Source organism: Hylobates moloch, unplaced genomic scaffold (genome assembly GCF_009828535.3).
Source record: "Hylobates moloch isolate HMO894 unplaced genomic scaffold, HMol_V3 SCAFFOLD_5, whole genome shotgun sequence".
Lineage (NCBI taxonomy): Eukaryota > Metazoa > Chordata > Mammalia > Primates > Hylobatidae > Hylobates > Hylobates moloch.
Window position 1 is genome coordinate 85,025,252 of NW_026652280.1, and position 16,900 is coordinate 85,042,151.

At 55.2% G+C, this 16,900-nt stretch overlaps 2 protein-coding genes across 4 annotated transcripts; one reads left to right on the top strand and one right to left on the bottom strand.

The window, feature by feature from the left end:
• Positions 1 to 603: 603 nt before the first annotated feature.
• On the top strand, positions 604 to 10,559 carry CTSW (cathepsin W). Its single transcript, XM_032153476.2, has 11 exons — positions 604 to 692; positions 6,568 to 6,724; positions 6,985 to 7,069; positions 8,189 to 8,302; positions 8,955 to 9,109; positions 9,210 to 9,306; positions 9,389 to 9,469; positions 9,559 to 9,684; positions 9,852 to 9,916; positions 9,987 to 10,196; positions 10,280 to 10,559. The coding sequence occupies exons 2-11, from the start codon at positions 6,638 to 6,640 to the stop codon at positions 10,388 to 10,390; spliced, it is 1,131 nt and encodes a 376-aa protein (XP_032009367.1). The 5' UTR covers positions 604 to 692; positions 6,568 to 6,637; the 3' UTR covers positions 10,391 to 10,559.
• Positions 10,560 to 10,692: 133 nt separating this feature from the next.
• Positions 10,693 to 15,245, bottom strand: FIBP (FGF1 intracellular binding protein). 3 transcript variants are annotated; one of them, XM_032153477.2, is made up of 10 exons: positions 15,062 to 15,239; positions 14,662 to 14,860; positions 14,328 to 14,454; positions 13,105 to 13,205; positions 12,280 to 12,434; positions 11,850 to 11,958; positions 11,707 to 11,770; positions 11,342 to 11,428; positions 11,164 to 11,261; positions 10,693 to 10,815 (listed from the first exon to the last, which is right to left on the bottom strand). In XM_032153477.2, the coding sequence occupies exons 1-10, from the start codon at positions 15,144 to 15,146 to the stop codon at positions 10,746 to 10,748; spliced, it is 1,095 nt and encodes a 364-aa protein (XP_032009368.1). In that variant the 5' UTR covers positions 15,147 to 15,239; the 3' UTR covers positions 10,693 to 10,745. The 3 variants fall into 3 exon arrangements, 2 of the variants coding, with proteins under 2 accessions (XP_032009368.1, XP_032009369.1); XM_032153478.2 differs by having other exon boundaries at positions 12,301 to 12,434; positions 15,062 to 15,236; XR_004248183.2 differs by lacking the exon at positions 10,693 to 10,815 and having other exon boundaries at positions 11,342 to 11,460; positions 15,062 to 15,245.
• Between the last annotated feature and the right edge of the window lie 1,655 nt (positions 15,246 to 16,900).

Sequence of the window (16,900 nt, forward strand, 5' to 3'; positions counted from 1 at the left end):
CCTGGGTACCTAGAGCCCACCTAACCCAGTCCTCCAGACCCTCAATCTGCTCCCTGCAAAAATTTATTCTCTGCCCCAGACTGTCATTCTAAAAGATCCTAAAACTTCATCCAGGGTCCCCAGACCCTCGCCCAGGGACGAGAGGTTCCCAGGAGCAGAACTGTCCTTCTCGCTCCCTCCTGCCCTCCACCCCCAGGACCGTCTTCAGCCAGGTGGTCCTTTCACTGCACACGGCCTCCCCCACACCCTCCATCCACAAAGCTACAAGTTTGGGGGTGAGGGCGGCAGTTGCCTTTTGGCACAAAATGAATGGAAGCCCCTGAGAAGGAGGGTAGGGCTGATGTCGGACGTGAGGGATGACAGAGTCGGGTGCCAACGCGCCTCCTCGACCTCCTCGCACCCGCGCCCCCCGCCTGGTTTCCGCCTCCGCCCCAAGTGGGGGCGTGTCCTTGGGGGCGGAGTATGGGCGGGACTGGCTCCCAGGAAGGGGCGTGGCCTGTTTGCCCACGTCTCTGGGCGGGGCCAGGCAGGAAAGCGCTGCGTGTCCGGGGATCCCCCGCCTGGGGCCCGCCCTTCCTTTACTTTTGCCATCCCTGCTTATCCCCGCAGTCGCCCTCCACGTGACCCCGGGGAAGGAGCCTGCCGAGGAGGGGACGTGCTGGTGGGTCCCGAGGCGAGCGCCTGGGGCTCAGGTGAGCTGCGCAGTGCCGGCTCCTCGCCACTCTACCCCCACCATCTCTCCCAGCTGCTGGGGCCAGAAGGTTAAATATAATAGCTCTTTAGGGGCCGGGCGCGGTGGCTCACGCCTGTAATCCCAGCACTTTGAGAGACCGAGGCAGGTGGATCACCTGAGGTCAGGAGTTCGAGACCAGTCTGGACAACATGGTGAAACCCCGTCTCTACTAAAAATATAAAAATTAGCCAGGCGTGGTTGCGCGTGCCTGTAGTCGCAGCTACTCAGGAGCCTGAGGCAGGAGAATCGCTTGAACTCAGGAGGTGGAGGTTGCAGTGAGCCCAGATCACACTGCTGCACTCCAGCCTGGGTGACAGAGCAAGACTCCATCTTTAAAAATAATAATAATAGGCCCGACGCCGTGGCTCACGCCTGTAACCCCAACACTTTGGGAGGCCGAGGTGGGCAGATCACAAGGTCAGGAGTTCAAGACCAGCCTGGCCAACATGGTGAAACCCCGTCTCTACAAAAACACAAAGAAATTAGCTGGTGTAGTGGCACGTGCCTCTAATCCCAGCTACTTGGGAGGCTGAGGCAGAATAATCTCTTTTTTTTTTTTTTTTTGAGACGGAGTCTCGCTCTGTCGCCCAGGCTGGAGTGCAGTGGCGCAATGTTGGCTCACTGCAAGCTCCGCCTCCCGGGTTCACGCCATTCTCCTGCCTCAGCCTCTCCGAGTAGCTGGGACTACAGGCGCCCGCCACCACGCCCGGCTAATTTTTTTTTGTATTTTTGGTAGAGACGGGGTTTCACTGTGGTCTCGATCTCCTGACCTCGTGATCCGCCGGCCTCGGCCTCCCAAAGTGCTGGGATTACAAGCGTGAGCCACCGCGCCCGGCCAGAATAATCTCTTGAACCCGGGAGACAGAGGTTACAATGAGCCGAGATCGTGCCATTGCACTCTAGCCTGGGCGACAGAGCAAGACTCCATCTCAAAAATAGTAATAATAATAATACCTCTTTAAAACGAGAAAGACAATAACAAGTGTTGGCAAAGATATGGAGAAACTGGAGCCCTCATGCACTGTTGGTGGAAAATGGCCTGGCAGTTCCTCAAAATGTTATCACATGACCTGACAATTTCACTCCTAGGTATACATACCTAGGATAATTGATAATTGAAAAGATATGTACACACACACAAATCTGTACGCAGCGTTTATAGCTGCACTATATATGAGAGCCAAATGCAGAAACAACACAAAATCCGTCAACTGATGAATAACAAGACGCAGTACATCCACACAGTGGAACATTATTCAGCCACAAAAAGGAATGAAGTACTGATGCATGCCACAATATAGGTGAATTCTTGAAACTACTATGTGAAGTGAAAGAAGCCAGACACAAAAAGTCATATATTCCATTTATTTTTTATTTATTTTAGATAGAGTTTCGCTCTTGTTGCCCAGGCTGGAGTGCAATGGCATGATCTCAGCTCACCGCGATCTCTGCCTCCCAGGTTCAAGCAATTCTCCTGCCTCAGGCTCCGGAGTAGCTGGGATTACAGGCACCTGCCACCACACCTGGCTAATTTTGTATTTTTAGCAGAGATGGGGTTTCACCATATTGGTCAGGCTGGTCTTGAACTTCCGACCTCAGGTGATCCACCCACCTCGGCCTCCCAAAGTGCTTGGATTACAGGCGTGAGCCACTGCGCCTGGCCCACGTATTCCATTTATATGAAATAACCAGAATAGGCAAACCCAGAAAAACAAAGTAGATTAATGGTTGCCAGATGAAGGTGGGGAATGGGGAGTGTCTGCTAATGGGGTCTGGGTTTTCTTTGGGATAATGAAAATATTCTAAAACTAGATAGTAGTGATGGTCACACAACTATGCAAACATACAAAAACCCACTGAATTGTACACTTCAAAAAAGTGAATTTTCTTTGGGAGGCCAAGGAGGGTGGATCACGAGGTTAGGAGATCAAGACCATCCTGGCTAAGACAGTGAAACCCTATCTCTACTAAAAACATTAGCCTGGCGTGGTGGCGGACGCCTGTAGTCCCAGCTACTCGGGAGGCTGAGGCTGGAGAACAGCGTGAACCTGGGAGGCGGAGCTTGCAGTGAGCTGAGATCGCACCACTGCACTCCAGCCTGGGCGACAGAGCGAGACTCTGCCTCAAAAAAAAAAAAGTGAATTTTATAGTATGTAATAATACCACAATAGGCTGGGCACGGTGGCTCACGCCTGTAATCCCAGCACTTTAGGAGGCCAAGGTGGGTGGATCACCTAATGTCAGGAATTCCAGACCAGCCTGGCCAACATGACAAAACCCCATCTCTATTAAAAACACAAAAATTAGCCGGCTATGGTGGTGAATGCCTGTAATCCCAGCTACTCAGGAGGCTGAGGCAGGAGAATCACTTGAACTCGAGAGGTGGAGGTTGCAGTAAGCCGAGATCGTGCCACTGCACACCAGGCTGGGTGACAGAGCAAGACCCTGTCTCAAAAAAAGGAAATATAAAAAAAGGCAGGAAAGAGGTGCTGCTATCACCCCATTTCACAGATAGGCTGAGAGACTTGTCCCAGGTGAAGGATGGGACTTGCACTCATGTCCCGCGGACTTCAAGACTCGCTGGGCTCCTTGCCCCATATTAGAGCATTAAGGACCCGCCCTGCGAACACCCACTCTGTGCCAGCCACAGTGGTGGGTGCTCCACTAAGCATCTTCCACTCAAGCCTCAGCCTGAGAATTGTCATTGCCAATTAGAGATGAAGACATGAGGCCCGGGGGGATGACTTAGTGCACAGCTGGTGCACAACCTAGACCTGAACCTCCATCTTTGCACTATCCAGCCCGAGTGAGCCTCCCACTTGGAGTTGCCTCCTCAGAATGCCTCCCTTGTCCTCTGCACCCCTAGTGACTTTCCCTGCCTTCGCCTGCTCTGCACTGGGTCCCTTTCAAGGTCCCAGACACCACTGGATCAGTGTCTCCCTCCTACCAAGCAGGGAGCTCCTCTCAGGCAGTGAGGCCCCTGTGCCCATGGCTTAGCCCTTACTGGGTGCCAGCTGGGATCTGCAGAGTAGGCAGTTGAATGAACAAATGAGTGAGCGGGTGGAGGAAGTTCATTGATTCACTCAACAAACCTTTACTCAGCTGGGTGCGGTGGCTCACGCCTGTAATCCCAGCACTTTGGGAGGCCAAGGCAGGTGGATTGCTTGAGGTCAGGAGTTTGAGACCAGCCTGACCAACATGGTGAAACCTTGTTGTACTAAAAATACAAAAAAATTACCCGGGCGTGGTGGTGCACACCTGCGGTCCCAGTTACTTGGGAGGCTGAGGCAGGAGAATCGCAGGAACCTGGGAGGCGGAGGTTGCGGTGAGCCGAGATCGTGACACTGCACTCCAGGCTGGGCGACAGAGTGAGACTCTGTCTCAAAAAAACAGAACATAACAGTGTCTACTGAGTGGCCACTGTGAAGCAGATGCTGTGGTGCTAGGCACCAGGGACACAGCACTGACCAAAAACAGACAGACCCAAACCTCCTGGCCTTGGGAGCTCTCGTTCAGGGGAAGGAAGGAGAGGATCAAAGAGGAAGGCCACTGGGCCCCACACCTCCAGTTCCTTTTCCCCGTGGCCTCCCACATCCCCTACCATCACAAGAGGCCCACAGTGGGACTTCCACCTCTGAGGGCTGACATGGAGACTTAACCATCAGTCACACACAGGACAAGACTGGCTGGGGCCCATAACTGGGCTCTAGAACCACAGGGCCAGGCACCACTCTGGGGATGGTCTGTCCATGGCATTTCAATAAAGGCAGCAGCTTGCTTTTCAGATAGAGAAGCCCCTTGGTTTATTCTCTGGGCAGGGCGACAAAGTGTGGCCTCACGACTCTGGGAGGAATCCTAATAAAGAAACGCGGTAGGCCGGGCGTGGTGGCTCACACCTGTAATCCCAGCACTTTGGGAGGCCAAGGCAGGCAGATCACGAAGTCAGGAGATCAAGACCATCCTGGCTAACATGGTGAAACCCCGTCTCTACTAAAAAATACAAAAAATTAACTGGGCATGGTGGCGGGCGCCTGTAGTCCCAGCTACTCGGGAGGCTGAGGCAGGAGAATGGCGTAAACCTGGGAGGCGGAGGTTGCAGTGAGCCGAGATCACACCACTGCACTCCAGCCTGGGCGACAGGGTGAGACTCCGTCTCATAAAAACAAACAAAAAAAGAAATGCGGTAGTGAGCATGTAAGTGAATAAATCCCAGGATTACAGCTGTCCTGTCTCCCACCCCATGGAACCCTAAAAGCCAGTCTTCACATCCTTCTCTGGTCTTGGTCACCAGTTCTCAACCTGAACTCCTATAGGGGAGGTCCCCAGCCCAAGGACCCACTTAGAACAAAGGCAGCAGTAACGGTGTTAATGCTGCTGCCCAGCCCTTGACCTCACAAGTCAGGCTTTGGCCTCCCTCTGTCTGTGATGCTCACCCTGTTATCCTTCTGGCTCTTCAGCCCCCTCATCATCCCTAGGCCGTGGGAGGGATGAGGAATGGGAGGCACTAGCTGCAATTGCTGCTCCCGGACTCTGACTCTGCGCTTTCCTGTTTTGTTTTGTTTTTTGAGATGGAGTTTCACTCTTGTTGCCCAGGCTGGAGTGTAATGGCGTGATCTCGGCTCACTGCAACCTCCACCTCCCAGGTTCAAGTGATTCTTGTGCCTCAGCCTCCCGAGTAACTGGGATTATAGGCGCCTGCCACCATGCCCAGCTACTTTTTTGTATTTTTAGTAGCGACAGGGTTTCACCACGTTGGCCAGGCTGGTCTCAAACTCCTGACCTCAGGTGATCCACCCACCTCGGCCTCCCAAAGTGCTGGGATTACAAGCATGAGCCACCGCGCCTGGCCTGGTTTTGTTTTTTTGACACAGGATCTTGGACCCGGGCTGGAGTGCAGAGGCATGATCATAGCTCACTGTAGCCTTAATCTTCCAGGCTCAAGCAATCCCACTGGCCTCAGCCTCCCCAGTAGCTGGGACTACAGGAGAGCACCACCATGCTTGGCTAATTTTTTTTTTTTTTTTTTTTAAGTAGAGATGAAGCCTTGCTCAGTTGCCCAGGTTTGTCTCCAACTCCTGAGCTCAAATGATTCTCCTACCTTGGCCTCCCAAAGTGATGGGATTACAGGCATGAGCCATTATGCCCAGCCTGCTTTCCTGTTTAAAACTCATGATGATCAATTGTTCAGTCAACAAACACCTAGCGAGACTGCCTCATGCCTAGCCCTATCCTGGGCACCGAGGACACAAGCGAACAGAACACTTCTGGTGTGGTTGGAGGCAGACGCCTAATGGGCACAGGTGCAGCTGGGCTGAAGGGGCTGCAAAGCTTCTACCAGAGGTTGGGGAAGCAGGGAAGGCTTCTTGAAAGAGGTGGCCATTGAGCTGACTGAGCTTCATAGGATGAGCAAGAGTGGTTCCCTTGGCTGGGTGCAGTGGCTCACATCTGTTATCCCAGCACTTTGGGAGGCTGAGGCAGGTGGATCACCTGGGGTCAGGAGTTCGAGACCAGCGTGACCAACATGGTGAAACCCTGTCTCTACTGAAAATACAAAAAATTCACTGGGCATGGTGGTGCATGCCTGTAGTCCCAGCTAGTCGGGAGGCTGAGGCAGGAAAATTGCTCGAACTTGGGAGGCAGAAGTTGCAGTTAGCCGAGATCATGCCACTGAACTCCAACCTGGGTGGAAAAAAAAAGAAAGAAAGAAAGAAAAAGGGGTGGGATGGGGAGCAGACAGGCAGAGGACTGAAAGCCTGAAGGCCTGAGCAACTTGTGGGTTCTAGGGGTCCACCCCCAACCCACCAAGCCTGTCTTCCCCTTCGTGGTTTCTCCAGCCCCGCCCTCACACCATGCTCCTCGACCTGCACGGCTTCCTGCCTCCATGCCACTCCAGACTGCACCGGCATGGCACTGACTGCCCACCCCTCCTGCCTCCTGGCTCTGTTGGTGGCAGGCCTAGTCCAAGGCATCAGAGGCTCCTTTAGGGCCCAGGTAAGTGCTCCAAAACCTTTACCTATGCCAGTCCCACACCTGGGGTTACCCCTTCAGAAACAGCTGGCCTGTCATTCTCATTTTTCAGAGGGAATCATTGAGGCTGGAGAGGGGGCTGACGTGCCCAAGGGCACATGGGAAGACAGAAAAGGCTAACTGGCTGACCCCTAGCCCAGTCCTTGCACGGCTGGGAGCTAAGGTGGGGCCCCAGCAATGATTCCTCTGCCCACTGCCCCTCTCCACTCTTGGTTCCTTGCCAGGACCTAGGTCCCCAGCCGCTAGAGCTGAAAGAGGCCTTCAAGTTGTTCCAGATCCAGTTCAACCGGAGTTACTTGAGCCCAGAAGGTATCACAGGGCACATACATCTCCAGTCCAAGTCCCCACTTTTTTTTTGAGACAGAGTTTCACTCTTGTTGACCAGGCTGAAGTGCAATGGTGTCATCTTGGCTCACTGCAACCTCCACCTCCCGGGTTCAAGCGATACTCCTGCTTCAGCCTCTGAGTAGCTGGGATTACAGGCATGCACCACCACACTTGGCTGACCTTTACAGTTTTAGTAGAGACGGAGTTTTACCATGTTGGCCAGGCTGGTCATAAACTCCTGACCTCAGGTGATCCGCCTGCCTCGGCCTCCCAAAGGGCTGGGATTACAGGTGTAAGCCACGGAGCCCAGCCATCCCGCTTTGTAATTGATGAAGAATTGAAGCTCAGGGTGGGGAACAGGCATGGCCAAGGCCACTCAGCAGGACAGGCCAGGGCTGGGGGTGTGTTCCCTGGTTTCCCAAAGGCATGAGTGGGTCCAGGATCATTCTCTGCTATGGATCTGGAGGGCAGTGGCAGGGGGTGGGGTCCTGCCCTAGTCCTATGTGATCCCATGGGTCCACAGCCACTTCCCTGCGATTCTAGGCAGTGGGCGGGGGCCAACACCTAGTCACTCGTTTATTCAGCAAACACCCAAGGACATCCATTTTGTCCCCACGTTGGGGACTTCTTCTCTAGCCCATGATCTAACCCCTGCCTCTGCCCTCTCGCTGTGCTGATCTCTCTAGGGGGCTGATCTGTGTGTGCCTTTTAGCCCAGGCTGCCCGTGCCCTGTCATCTCCTCTCCCTGCCATGTTCCAGCTCTCCTCCTGTGGTCAGAGGTGTAAAGGACGTGGCCTGGCAGGAAGCTGGTCTCCAGCCACACATCCTTTCCTTGAGTCACCGCCACCAGACCCCTTGCCTGGCTTCCCACCTAGGGTGGCCAGAGATGGTCCTCTGGCTGCCTCTGGGGAAAACCCAACCCTCGGTGGGCTGGGTAACCACTTCCTGGGCCTGGGTATCTGCAGTGGGGCCTTGTGGGGGCCACAGGAAAGGAGCCAGTGCCCAACTGGGTGGGTGTGGGTGGAAGGGTGCCCAGCCAGCGGCTACTTCCTGCCCCTAAGGGCTTGGGAGTCAGCCTAGGACAACTCCCTTTTGGTCCAGAGCATGCTCGCCGCCTGGACATCTTTGCCCACAACCTGGCCCAGGCTCAGAGGCTGCAGGAGGAGGACTTGGGCACAGCTGAGTTTGGGGTGACTCCATTCAGTGACCTCACAGGTACCATTAACCCTTCTGGCTCGTAGGTGGTGGTTGGGGAAGCGGTCTCCCCAGGGACACTGGCAGCTGGACCCAGTGGACCTTCAATTTTCACTTCCCAGGGAAGGAAATTCATTTCCCTGAGGACCAGGGGCTTGGGTGCTGGTATCAAATCACCCAGTGCAGGGGCAGAATCTCTGCAGTCCTGTGTCCTAGCCCAGCCTAGGGGCCAGTGCAGCAGCTGCAGGGAAGCACCCAGCAGGGAGCCCAGCCTCTCTAGGCTTGGCACCCTTGCCTTCTTGAGACAGGGTCTTGCTCTGTTGTCCAGGCTGCAGTACAATGGTGCAATCACAGCTCACTCGGCCTCCACCTCCTAGACTCAAGCAATTCCCCCAACCTCTCAGCCTTCTAAGTAGCTGGGACTACAAGCCCACACAACCACACCCAGCTAATTTTTCTTTTTGTGGAGATGGGGTCTCGGACTTCTGACCTCAAGTGATCCACCCACCTTGGCCTCCCAAAGTGCTGGGATTATAGGCGTGGGCCACCACGCCTGGCCTATCCTTGCCTTTTTGCCCCTCAGGCCATTATGGGACCAACAGCTGGAGTGGGAGAGGCAGAACAGGGAGAAGGGGTCAAAACGGAGACCTCAGTGGTCCTGTCTGCTCCCCAGAGGAGGAGTTTGACCAGCTCTATGGGTATCGGAGGGCAGCTGGAGGGGTCCCCAGCATGGGCAGAGAAATAAGGTCTGAAGAGCCAGAGGAGTCAGTACCTTTCACCTGTGACTGGCGGAAGGTGGCTGGCGCCATCTCACCCATCAAGGACCAGGTATCTGCTCCTACCCAGCTCGCTCTAATTCAGCTAAGTGGTGGGAGGGAGAGGGGCACGGCCCGAACACCTAGCCCCACCCCACCCTCTCGCCCTCCAGAAAAACTGCAACTGCTGCTGGGCCATGGCAGCGGCAAGCAACATAGAGGCCCTGTGGCGCATCAATTTCTGGGATTTCGTGGACGTCTCCGTGCAGGGTAGGGTTGGGAGAGGGTGCGCGTGTGACAGGGGAGGGAGGCCTAGGGGCCTGGTCACCCACACTGTCCCTTCTTGCACCAGAACTGCTGGACTGTAGCCGCTGTGGGGATGGCTGCCATGGTGGCTTTGTCTGGGACGCGTTCATAACTGTCCTCAACAACAGTGAGTGCACTGCCCCGCAGCTCGGGACATCTGCAGGGGGACAGGGTGGGCAGGAGTGGAGCCTCCTCCCTTGTCTTGCTTATCTGCAGGCGGCCTGGCCAGTGAAAAGGACTACCCGTTCCAGGGCAAAGTCAGAGCCCACAGGTGCCACCCGAAGAAGTACCAGAAGGTGGCCTGGATCCAGGACTTTATCATGCTGCAGAACAGCGAGCACAGTGCGGGCAGGGCAGGGACAGGGGCGGATGGCAGGGCAGACACCAGGGCAGAGGCAGACACGCTGGGTTACTGGGCTAGAAGACAAGAGGGGGTGGGGGGAGCGAAGGAGCCAGACAGAGACCCACACACCCACATGCCAAGGGACTGATGATGCTCCCGTCCCCAGGAATTGCCCAGTACCTGGCCACTTATGGCCCCATCACTGTGACCATCAACATGAAGCCCCTTCAGGTGAGATGGGGGAGGGGCATACAGGGGACTTGGCCCTCACACTCAGCCCCTCGGCCCCCACCCCCTGCAGCTATACCGGAAAGGTGTGATCAAGGCCACATCCACCACCTGTGACCCCCAGCTTGTGGACCACTCTGTCCTGCTGGTGGGTTTTGGCAGCGTCAAGTCAGAGGAGGGGATATGGGCAGAGACAGTCTCATCCCAGTCTCAGCCTCAGCCTCCACACCCCACCCCATACTGGATCCTGAAGAACTCCTGGGGGGCCCAATGGGGAGAGAAGGTGAGTGTGATCTATTGGGGGAAGGGGCAAGGCAGAACAGGCCTCTTCCCACCTTCCCGCCCCTATGTCCCCTAACCTCCTAGGGCTATTTCCGGCTGCACCGAGGGAGCAATACCTGTGGCATCACCAAGTTCCCGCTCACTGCCCGTGTGCAGAAACCGGATATGAAGCCCCGAGTCTCCTGCCCTCCCTGAACCCACCTGGCCCCCTCAGCTCTGTGCTGTTAGGCCAACTGCCTCCTTGCCAGCCCCACCCCCAGGTTTTTGCCCATCCTCCCAATCTCAGTACAGCCTGAATAAACCAAGACAAGACCTCTGGCTTGTGAGCGGACTCTTCTGGTGAATGGGCCGAGCACAGACACCATTCCCTGAGATATGTCCCAGTTCCCAAGGGACCACTGTACACATCCATCCTTGTACACGGACACCAGGTGCTCAGAGGCAGACACAGGCACATCTGCACGCCCCCCACTTGCTCCCCGGAGCGAGGACCAGTCTCCAAACTCAGAGCAACTTTATTGTCAGTGTGGGCGGAGCGTTGGGAGGGGCCTCAGTCATGATACAGGCGCAGGAGGCAGCCGCGGAGGGTGCCCATGTAGCGGTCCCAGAGGGCCTGGTGTCTGTAAGAACATCAACAGTGACAGCTGAGTTTTCACAACACTCACTGTGGTGGAGGCCCTGCCCTGAGTGCTTTCTACACCTTCATTCATTTCGCCCTTAGAAAATTATTACAATTCTTCTCATGATGAACCCCAGTTTGTATATGAGGAAACTGAGGCATGGAGAGGTTAAGAAACCTGCCCCAAATCACACAGCTTCTAAAAGGGAGAGCCAGAGCTTTGGTCCAGAGACTTTGGTCCCACCCCCAGGGTAGCAGAATGGGGAACCTTGAGTCTGCAGGAGGCGAGGTCCTGGCAGGTGGCAGGCTGGGGCAAGGCCAAGCTGGACAGGAGGACAGGACTGCTCACCGGAAGCCATCGAGGGAGTGGACAGACGCTGAATACTGATTCAGGAAGAACCGCACATCGCCGAGTGGCCAGTGGTCGGAGCGGCAGGGTTCCACAAACTGCGGGCCCAAGAGAATACTTAGCACTTGTACAGGCCAGGGACAGAGCAGGGTGGGCATCAGAGAGCATGACGGCTCACCTTCTCCACGAGGTCCACGAACAGGTCTCTGACATCTTTATTGTGGGTCAGCTTGGCCGCCACGTTCACCAGCCCCCGGGACAGGTTCTGTGAGGCAGGGATCCTGGGAGTTCTGCTTTCTGCCCCAGAAGTTGGGAGCTGAGCACAGAAGCTGGGGGAGGAGGAGCAGGCCCCTCCCCAGATCCATTCACCTCCCTCCATCAACCAAGTCCCCATTGTTTATGAGCTGCTCCCGTCAGCAGCCACCAGAGGGAGCAGCAGCGCCACCTGCCGGCCAATCCCTGGCAGGGGCAGAGCTGCCCAGTAGGGGTGGCAAACTGGAGGCTGAAGACGCCAAGGGTCAGAGGCTGGATGGGACCACAGACCTTGAAGTTGGCTTCCATCTCAGAGAAGACACCCAGCTTTCCCCGGAGAGCAGTGCACACCAGGCTGCAGAGAGACAGGGTCACGTCTATAGCCACCTGGGCCCCTACTGCAGGCCCCGCCCTATGGCCCCCTACAAGGTCACCTCTTGTGCAGGTCCAGAAGGTCCTTGTCAGCCACTAGCACCTTGAGCTCCTTCAAGTCCTGGAGAAATTCCTTGTCTAAGTCCATGTCCATGTCATCCATCTGCGAGTCTGTGAGGCCATGAGGGGGTTGGGGTGGGCGATAAAAACCCCTCCTGTGATAGCCTAAGCCTTTCCTCGCCCACCACCTCATTTCCCCCCTGGGGAGAGAAGAGGAAATGGAGTGTCAGAGAGATGGAGTGACATGCCCCGGGCCACGGAGAGGCAATGGGCCCTTTGTCTGCAGACAAGGTGTGTGTGGGGAAAACATTCTATGGGCAGGGGGAGCCTGGGTGGGGGCCGTGAACAGGAGAGGATGCCAGGAACTGGGGGCCTGTGGGAGAAACTACTGGTGGGGAATCAGGTCCTGAGGATGGGGAGGCGTCCAGGCACCTGGGTCAGTGGGGGCCTCACCGACGGCTCCAAGGGTCCAGTTTTGGATCATGAGCTCAGCGCAGAAGGCAAAGTCACCGAAGCTCAGATACTGCAGTTTTTTCTTCCCTGTCTCAAAGCGGTTGTTAGCAAAGAAGACGATGGCTGCATAGTCCCTGCACGGAAGAGAGGAGGGTCCTCTTAGGGCTTGAAATTCCTTCTTAGGAAGCAGCTCCCACCTGCAACCTCAGCTGGGTGTCCGAGTTCTGGCCTCTCTCTGCCTTAAGTCACTGTGTGACGTGTCTCAAGTCACTTCTCTATGCCCCTTGACCATCTGTGCGAAGAGAAGGTTCCAGCCCAAGTTGACTAGTGGATACAGAGGGAGACCATAAGGGTAACAGTTACTATTTTCTGAGCACTTCCTAAGTGCCAGGGCTGTGCCATGGGCTTTACATACGGCACCTCTCAACAGCCCAACTGGAAATCGCTGGACTGTGCTTTGAATCCAGGTCAGTCTGGTCCAAAGTACAGACCAAGCTGGGTGCGGTGGCTCAAGCCTGTAATCCCAGCTACTCGGGAGGCTGAGGCAGGAGAATTGCTTGAACCAGGAGGCAGAGGTTGCAGTGAGCCGAGATTGCACCACAGCATTCCAGCCTGGGCAACGAGAGTGAAACTCTGTCTCATAAAAAAAAAAAGAAAAAAAAAAAAAAAAAAGGTACAGACCAAAAGTGGGATAATCATTCCCCCAGCATACTCAGGAGGTCAGAAGGTTTGGGGTAGGGAAGGTGGACGAGCCTCAGGGCCCAGGAAGTAGTGTGCGGGATGGGGAGGTGGCTAGCTCCTCACCTGGCCAACCGGTCAGAGAGGAGGAAGTGTTGCTGAATATTGTCCACCAGGGAGCCCCGCATTTCCTCTACCACCTTGAAGACCCGCTTAAAGTTGTCAAACTGCAGGGCAGTTAGGGTAGAAGAGAGGACTGGTCAGAGCGTCCACTGTGTCGCTCACCCAATAAACCACTTATTGAACATCTCTCCCTTCCCCATCCACCTATCCAGTCATCAGATGCTGATTCAGCATTTGTTATTCCTTCAACCAACTATCTTGCCTTGGATAAATGTTTACTCAATCTTATTTCTAAATCCAACCCCATTTTAGCACCATGCTCTCCAGATCTTCACAAGTTTGAGTTGGAAGAGACTTTCCTGGCTAAGCCCTAGGAACTAAAAAATAAAAAACAAATGCTAAGCTATAAACAGAAAGCTCACAGGAGATACAAAAGAAAGGCATCAAAGACCCAGAAGGGTTACTTCTTCCTGGCATACCAAAAAGGATTGTGGAGAAAGTGGCATCTCACCTCCTGTCTTGGATTTCAAGGGGTAGATATTGCTAAGAACAGTACCCTCCAGGTAGAAGCAACATGAGTAAAGGAAAGCCTGGGGCTGGAGAAACGTAAGCCTAGAGAGGTCTGCAGGGATGAGATCACAGGACAGTCCATAGGTCAAAGCCAAGGAGTGCAGCTGCTACCCAGGAGGCAGTGGGAGCCAATGAAAGTTTATCAGGGGTCTGATAAACTTTCAGGTCATTCTGAAAAGTCACTCTGGCCATACAGTACAGGATAGCTTGGAAGGCACAACAGGGAGCCAGGCATGGTGGCTCACGCCTGTAATCTCAGCACTTTGGGAGGCCGAGGCGGATGATCACTTGAGGCCAGGAGTTCAAAACAAACCTGGCCAACATGGTGAAACCCTGTCTCTACTAACAATACAAAAATTAGCCGGGTGTGGGGGCGGGCGTCTGCAATCTCAGCTACTGCAGAGGCTGAGGCACAAGAATCACCTGAACCCAGGAGGCGGAGGTTGCAGTGAGCCGAGGTCGCGCCACTGCACTCCAGCCTGGGCCACAGAGCAAGACTCCATCTCGAAAAAAAAAAAAAGGAAGGGAAAGGGGAAGGGAGGAGAAGACTAGGTATGAAGCTGCTGCCACAATCAGAGGCTGGAGGTGGGCCAGTGGCCAAAGGGAGGGAGTGAAGTGTAGATGGGATGCTGTGTCCGTGTGGGTGCAGTGCCTACCTGTCTCCGGCAGCTCTTGAGGGTGATGCCTGTTTTGGTGCTGATGTCATCCAGGTCTTTCTTGGTGCCTTTGGACAGCTTCTTGCCCAGCACCTCCCGAACAAAGGCCTCATCAAAGGCATAGTACCTTGTGGAGTCAGAGAACACCATTGACCCTCCATAAAAGACAGGAAAGGGGATCTGGCGGGGCCTGGCAGGGCCTGGGTCTGACCCCTTCTACTCTCAACTTTCTGATGGCTGGGTAAGTCCCATCCCTCCCTGGGCCTGTTTCAGCAGGCAAAATGGGTATACAGTCAGAATGGTTGATGTCTCCACCATCCCACAGAGTGACCACCTCTCGATGAGTAGTGCCTGCCGGGAGGGCGGAATCTGGAAGATGAGCTGGTGCAGTAGCTTGGGCGGCGCGTGCAACAGCCGCTCGAGCATGTGGAAGGTGCGGTAATGGTCCATGGTGTCGCTCTGCAACACCGCTGCCGTGGCGCCCGTCTGCTCCAGGATTCCCGAGCGCACCCGCAGGGCCACCGCGTCGGTCACTGGAAAGTGGACGCTAGCATCAGGCCCCGCCCCGCCGACGCCAGAGGCCCTTAAGGGATTCCATCCCCGACCCCTATAACACCTCTTATTCCCAGGCGCTCGCCCAATTCCCTAAAGGATGCCCAAGTCCTAGCCCCGCCCCCTCTTCCATTCAACACAACCGCTCCACTGACTGGCTTCCCCACACGCCCCTCACGGACCCGAGTAACCATCGAGCCAGAGGCGATACACGTCCTCGTCGATAAGGGTCGTGTTCCCCACGAAGATGTCCAGCTCGCTGGTCATGGCGACGCCCGGGGCCGCAGCGCCCCGAGCAGGAGCAAGCACTGCCCGGGCCTGGCGCGCCGCCTCCGAGCCACTTCCGGGAGTGCCGAGATTCCTCTCCCGGCATCCGGACCCAGCGTATGACCACTTCCGGGACACAGCCAGTCGGGGCGGGGACGGGGCGGGAGCGGCGAGGGAAGAGAGGGGGAGGCCTACGCGGAGGAGCACCGCTTCTTCCCGCCGGGAGGGGGAGTCCCGGGCTCCTGTGTCCTGTCTGCCCCCCAACCCCGGCCGTCTACAGGAGCACGAAGGGAGTGCCTCCTCTTCGTCTCCTCGGTCCCCGTAACTTCTCCCCTCACTTCCTCCTGGCTTTTCTCCCACCTTCTCTGCCCATTTCGGGACCTCCTGAGTTTGACCTGTATCCTAAACTTAGGGGTTTCACAGGGCTCTATCCTAAATCTCCGCAAAAATGGAGTATGGCCCGACTTCCTCGGGCTCTTGCTGGGGACCCGTTTGTCCATACTGCGCAGGGGCACCTCTCCTGGGTTTGGGGCACCTGCTCCCACCTTGGTTTTAACCCCACCCCCACCCCCCACGAGCTACTGACGTCTCTAATTCTGCCCCTCGGAGCTCTGCCTGGAAGTCCACATCCGCAGGGGCCGCCTATCGGCCAAGTCTGTCCACACTCTTCCCGTAAGCCCCTCAAAAGCTCAACATATTCTAGACAGACCTCTCCCTCTCCCCATTTGTTTCTTTCCTGCGTCCCTATCTCAGTGACAGCCCTAACATCCACTAGTTCTCATACGAGAAACCTGGGCGTTCTTCCAGACTCCTCTCTCCCCACATTCAGTTCGGCTGATTTGCCTCCCGAATATTTCTAGTATCTGTTTGTCCTCTCCACCCCCACTGATGCTGCCCCAGCCGTCTTTCTGCTTAGCTCTCCTTGCTCTTTGACACAGTTACTGATCTCCCTGTTTATGTCCCCTCCCCGCAGGGTCCGGCCCACACAGATCAGCCCAATTTTTTTAAATACATTTTTTTTTTTTTCGAGATAGAGTCTCGCTCTGTCGCCCAGGCTGGAGTGCAGTGGCGCGATCTCGGCTCACTGCAACCTCCGCCTCCCGGGTTCAAGCAGTTCTGTGCCTCACCCTCCGGAGTAGCTGAGATTACAGGCTCCTCCCACCACGCCCGGCTAAGTTTTGTATTTTTAGTAGAAACGGGCTTTCACCATCTTGGCCAGTTAAAGGCATATTTTTAAATGTTACTCCCTTGCTTAACATCCTTAGTAGCCTTTGGAAATGCTCCAACCTGGTACTGGAAGTTCTTAAGAATCTGGCTTTTACCTGCATTTGAAGCCTCGCTCTCTCTTAGCATTTTCTCGACACATCTGCTTTTCAAAAACCATCAAGCTACCCTCATTGTTCCTAAAGCAGCTAGGCTCTTTCGGGCACCAGTGTCTTTCACCATGTTATTCTCTCTCCCTGAAATAGCTCTTTACTTGGCAAAGTCCTATGGATCTGCCAGAGCCTCTTGGATAGCATCTCTTTTGGGAACCCTCTTAAGGACCCTCAGATCATACGCCTCCCGGATTTATTTCTTGCTTAACACAGCGTGTCTTCCCGGACAGACTGCGACCTCCTTGAGGATGGAATCAGTATTTTGGTTAAATTTATTTCTGCATGGGCCTTGCACATAAAAAACGTTTATTGAACAAACGAATCCTGTATGTTCCTCCCCGCCAGGCAGGAAACCCTCCCTGGGAGGGAGGGTAGTCT

What these genes read in the sequence shown, in the direction of transcription:
- FIBP (XM_032153477.2), bottom strand. Translation starts at nt 15,146, where the DNA reads ATGACCAGCGAGCTGGACATCTTCGTGGGGAACACGACCCTTATCGAC. An exon ending in CAGGCACTACTCATCGAGAG is followed by an intron (nt 14,455 to 14,661) that starts GTGGTCACTCTG and finishes TGACTCCACAAG; the next exon opens with GTACTATGCCTTTGATGAGG. An exon ending in AGATGGAAGCCAACTTCAAG is followed by an intron (nt 11,429 to 11,706) that starts GTCTGTGGTCCC and finishes CCTGCCTCACAG; the next exon opens with AACCTGTCCCGGGGGCTGGT.
- CTSW (XM_032153476.2), top strand. Translation starts at nt 6,638, where the DNA reads ATGGCACTGACTGCCCACCCCTCCTGCCTCCTGGCTCTGTTGGTGGCA. An exon ending in TCCATTCAGTGACCTCACAG is followed by an intron (nt 8,303 to 8,954) that starts GTACCATTAACC and finishes TCTGCTCCCCAG; the next exon opens with AGGAGGAGTTTGACCAGCTC. An exon ending in TCAACATGAAGCCCCTTCAG is followed by an intron (nt 9,917 to 9,986) that starts GTGAGATGGGGG and finishes CACCCCCTGCAG; the next exon opens with CTATACCGGAAAGGTGTGAT.